At 40.9% G+C, this 5000-nt stretch overlaps 1 protein-coding gene across 1 annotated transcript in view; it reads right to left on the bottom strand.

Annotated features, from left to right (window-relative positions):
- Positions 1-5000, bottom strand: part of LOC143275763 (voltage-dependent calcium channel type A subunit alpha-1-like) — a 402120-nt gene that overhangs the window by 30135 nt on the left and 366985 nt on the right. Inside the window, exons 41-44 of the mRNA XM_076580041.1 lie at positions 4450-4546; positions 3421-3526; positions 2127-2231; positions 1-106 (exon numbers count right to left, since the gene is read on the bottom strand). The exon at positions 1-106 is cut by the window's left edge and continues 4 nt beyond it. Coding sequence (XP_076436156.1) covers positions 1-106; positions 2127-2231; positions 3421-3526; positions 4450-4546 — 414 coding nt within the window. The remainder of the gene's footprint in view (positions 107-2126; positions 2232-3420; positions 3527-4449; positions 4547-5000) is intronic.

The raw sequence follows: 5000 nt of genomic DNA, 5'->3' as shown, positions 1-5000 counted from the left end.
CTGAAGGTGGAGCTGGCAGACTGACTGGCCTTGTAGGCCTTCCAGTTCTCGGCGATCAGCAGTCCTGAGTAGATCTTGCCCACTGTCATCTTCCCTTCGTCCAGTTCTGTGCAACACAACACCACCACCTCTCATATCACCATCACCATCATCATCATCATCATCATCACACACACACACACATGTACATACAGACACACAACACACGTGTACAGACAGACAGACACAAACAAACGGCCCCTCCCTCAATCCCCACCCCTACAAAAACAAAACAAAACAAAAAAACAAAACAAAAAAACCAAAAACAAACAACAACAACAACAACAACAAAAAAACCGAAAAAAAGACCCCCCCCAAAAAAAACACAACAACAAACAAACAACAAAAAACAAAACAAACACACACACACACACACACACACACACACACACACACACACACACACAACAAAACACAAAATAAAACAATGTCCGTGCATGTATACATGCGCATGCATTGGAACGAAGACACATACGATGAGTGCAGACATTCATAGTAATGTCCGCATGCATAAACACACACACACACACACACACACACACACACACACACACACACACACACACACACACACACACACACACACACAGATTAAGAGAAATTACATTTAATTCCATCTTTAAAATGTATTCAAAGGTTGTTGTATAATGAAATGTTATCTTTTCGCATTCAGACCATTTGTTCCATTGGTTAGTCAGTTAATAATGCATAATTCGGGTTTTTCAATGTCCAGTATAACTTTTTTTGGCGATGAGACGTTAAACAGAATGGAACACACACACACACACACACACACACACACACACACACACACACACACACACACACCACACACATACACGATTTCTATACAAAATTCAGAGAGATACTGAATGTCAGTTTTCAGCTGTAAGATCAGGAGGAAGGTGGCAGAATGGTTAAGACGCTCAGCTGCCAATACAGAGAGTCCGTGAAGGTGTGGGTTCGAATCCCGCTCTCGCCCTTTCTCCTACGTTTGACTGGAAAATCAAACTGAGCGTCTAGTCTTTCGGATGAGACGATAAACCGAGGTCCCGTGTGCAGCACGCACTTGGCGCACTGAAAAAGAACCCATGGCAACGAGAGTGTTGTCCTCTGGCGAAATTACGTAAAATGAAATCCACTTTCATAGGTACACAAATATGTAAGCATGCACTCAAGGCCTGACTAAGCGCGTTGGGTTATGCTGCTGGTCAGGCATCTGCTCAACAGATGTGGTGTAGCGTGTATGGATTTGTCCGAACGCAGTGACGCCTCCTTGAGAAAGTGAAACTGAAACTGAAACTGAAGCTGTGAGATCAGTCACTGCTGTGACTCCTTGCCATTGAACTTCCCAGTCATACATTATTGTATTATTTTCTATCAGATTGTTCTGTATTGTATCACATTATGTCACAACAGGCTTTCTCTGTCTGGAATTCGGGCTGCTCTCCGCGGGGAGAGCGCGTCGCCACATTGCAGCGCCACATATCTCCCACCTTTTGTCGTCTGAAAGTGGATTTTTCTGCTCCTGTCCAATCGTTTGTGGGTTTTTTTTGGTGTTTTTTTTCTCTTCTTTTTTTTCTCAGAATTTTGCCATGGGCAGATCTCTTATTGCCCTGGGTTCTTTTACGAGCGTTTGATTTATCGTCACATTCGAATGACTAGCGTCCAGTCCACTGCTCTGAGACTAATGGAGGAGGAGACAATTCTGGCTAGTGTGGGATTCGGTTCTGCAAGTTCAGATTCTCTCGCTTCCTACACGGACATGTTGTTGTTGTTGTTCTTTTTCTTCTTCTTCTTCTTTTTTTTTTTATTATTATTGCTGTTGTTGTCGTCATTATATGATTATCATTATCATCATCATCATCATTATTCAGTATTTTAATTTCATTTCATTTCATGTTCCCTCGAGGCCTGACTGAACGCGTTGGGTTACTCTGCTGGTCACACATCTACTTAGCCGTAGCGGATGTGGTGCAGCGTATAACTGTCATGGAATTGTCGCCACGTAGCAGCAACTGAACGGAACGGAACAGAACGGAGCTGAGCTAAAGAGTGAGCGCGAGGCCAGGGGTGCAGCCACTGACCTTCATTGCCCGGCATCAGCAGGTCCAACATCTTCCGGCCCTGCACTGACCACAGGCGGCGTATCGTCTCCCGCATCTCGTCATCTAGCTTGTCCATCTCCTCCGCTGCAAAAGAAAGAAAATAATGGGGTCAGGGGGACACCTCAAGAATGAACAACAACAAAACAACAACCCCAACCCCATACCCCACGAAAACAGAGTATGGCTGCCTACATAGCAAGGTCATACACGTAAAAGCCCTGTGTACGAGTGAACATGGGAGTCGAAGCCCACAAACGAAGGAGAAGAAGAAGGAGAAGAAGGAGAAGAAGAAGGAGAAGGAGAAGGAGAAGGAGGAGGAGGAGGAGAAGAAGAAGAAGAAGAAGAAGGAGGAGGAGGAGGAGGAGGAGGAGAAGAAGAAGAACAAGAAGAACAAGAAGAAGAAGAAGAAGAAACAAAACCTAAAGATTGACACCACAGGGACATTCGATAACAAACATTCAAAACAAAATCTAAAGACTGTCACCATACGGACATCTCGTCACAAACAATCAAGACAAAATCTGAAGATTGATATCACAGGGACACCTCATCACAAACAATCAAAGTAAAAACTTCAGACTGACACCATGTGGACATTTGGTCACCCTTGCTGTAGTTATTAAAAATAAAGGTCTGGTGGGGGTAAGGGTCGAAATCGAAATCTTGAATGACGGGATAAAATATCTGACAAGGTACTGTATAAAATGCACACGTAACATGAAATTTCATCGACTTGAGTCAACTAAAACATCACCGACCATTCACGTAAAAGTGACCACTTCTTTTTCACGTGTGGGCTGCAACTCCCGCGTTCACTCGTATGTACACAAGTGGGCTTTTACGTGTATGATCGTTTTTACCCCGCTAAGTAGGCAGCCATACTATGTTTTCGGGGGTGTGCATGCTGAGTATATTCTTGTTTCCATAACCCACCGGGCGCTGACATGGATCACAGGATCTTTAACGTGCGTATTTGATCTTCTGCTTGTGTATACACACGAAGAGGGTTCAGGCACAAGCAGGTCTGCACATGTTTATCCTGGTAGATCGGAAAAATCTCCACCCTTTACCCACCAGGCGCCGTTACCAAGATTCGAACCCGGGACCCACACATTGAAAGTCCAACGCTTTAACCACTCAGCTGTTGCACCCGTCGTGACCAATCCAAAAAAAAAAAAAAAAAAAAAGAAAAAAAAAGAATGCACTGTAAGCATATGAATTAATCAAACCAAGGGAACAGCGAGTGTGAACTAGCAAACACGTGGTTCCTCACGTGGTCCTGTCTTGATCATGAGGGACTCTCGTATCAAGGCGAAGAGCGTGGTGGTGAAGTGGACCGTGCCGTCCTCCGCCACAGGCATGTTCATCCTCACCAGTTTCTGAAGAACGCATCAATCGCATGGTCACGATGCATAAAGCACATACTAAAACACATATACAATGGTCACAGTACACAAATACACATGGAAATACTAATACAATGGTCACCGTAGTGACACACATAGTGACATCACTATAATGGTCACATTAAACAAACACACACAAAGTATAACTACGTTATACTGCTAAAGAGACAAACGCTTTGAAATAAGCCAACAGACAGTAACAAGTTGAACAACAACAACAACAACATCTACTGCACCTACTGCTCCCACTCTTAATACTACAACCATCAGTACTACTACTAGCAATAGCAACAATCACCATCATCATCATAACAATAATAAAGTACTATACTTAATTACTCTGAATTTCTTCGATTCTTTTGAACCTTTGAATCATCAGAATCTTTATATTTCTTCGAATCTTTCGAATTTTAAAAAAAATTCTTGGAATCTTTGAATTCCATATCTTTAGAATCTTTGAACTTCTTTGAACCTTTTGAATATTTGAATTTCTTCGAATCTTTTGAATTTCTTTGAATCCTTAGAATCTTTCAGTCTCTTTGAATCTTTGATTTTTTTTAAAGGTTTTTAATCTTTTAATTTCTTGGAATCTTTTGAACTTTTGAATCTTTAAAATGTTTGAATTTCTTTGAATCTTTGAACCTGTGAATTTCTTTGAATCTGTGAATTTCTTTGAATCTTTAAATTTCTTGGTATCTTTAAATTTATTGGTATCTTTGAATTTCTTGAACCTTTGTATCTTGAGAGGTTTTGTATTTCTTGGAATATCTGAATTTCTTGGAAACTCTGAATCTCTTTAAAACTTTGAATTTCTTGGAATCTTTGTATCTCTTTAAAACTTTGAATTTCTTGAAATCTCTTGAAGCGTGTTGAATGTCGGAGAGTGCGACGCTCACCCGGTAGGCCAGACGGTAGGGGCATTTCTTCCCGAAGCCTACAGGCGGCTCCATGTCCCTCAGCAGATCGTACATGTCCGTGTAGTGAATCCGGCCCCTGGGAACACACCATTAGTCACCACTCCGTGTAGTACAATCCATACAACACTGCAGGTAACGATGATGATACTGTCGCTTATGATGATGAGGAGGATGAGGATGCCAATAATGATGATATACTACTACTACTACTACTACTACTACTACTACTACTACTGCTAATGACGATAATGATAATACTAATAATGATTATAATAATGATAATGATGATGATGATGATGATGATGATGATAATAATAAAAAAAAAATCATTATTAAAGGAGAAGAAGAAGAAGAAGAAGAAGAAGAAGAAGAAGAAGAAGAAGAAGAAGAATGAGGATGATAATAATAACAACAACAATGATAATAATAATAATAATAATAATAATAATAATAATAATGATGATGATGATACTAAAAATCCAATTTACAGAGCGTCTTTCCATGTAAGACATGATCAGCTGCACTGTACA

This window comes from Babylonia areolata, chromosome 31 (genome assembly GCF_041734735.1).
Source record: "Babylonia areolata isolate BAREFJ2019XMU chromosome 31, ASM4173473v1, whole genome shotgun sequence".
NCBI classification, from domain to species: Eukaryota; Metazoa; Mollusca; class Gastropoda; order Neogastropoda; family Buccinidae; genus Babylonia; species Babylonia areolata.
The sequence above is the reverse complement of the archived record's forward strand: the minus strand, read 5'-3'. Positions and strand labels throughout refer to the sequence as shown.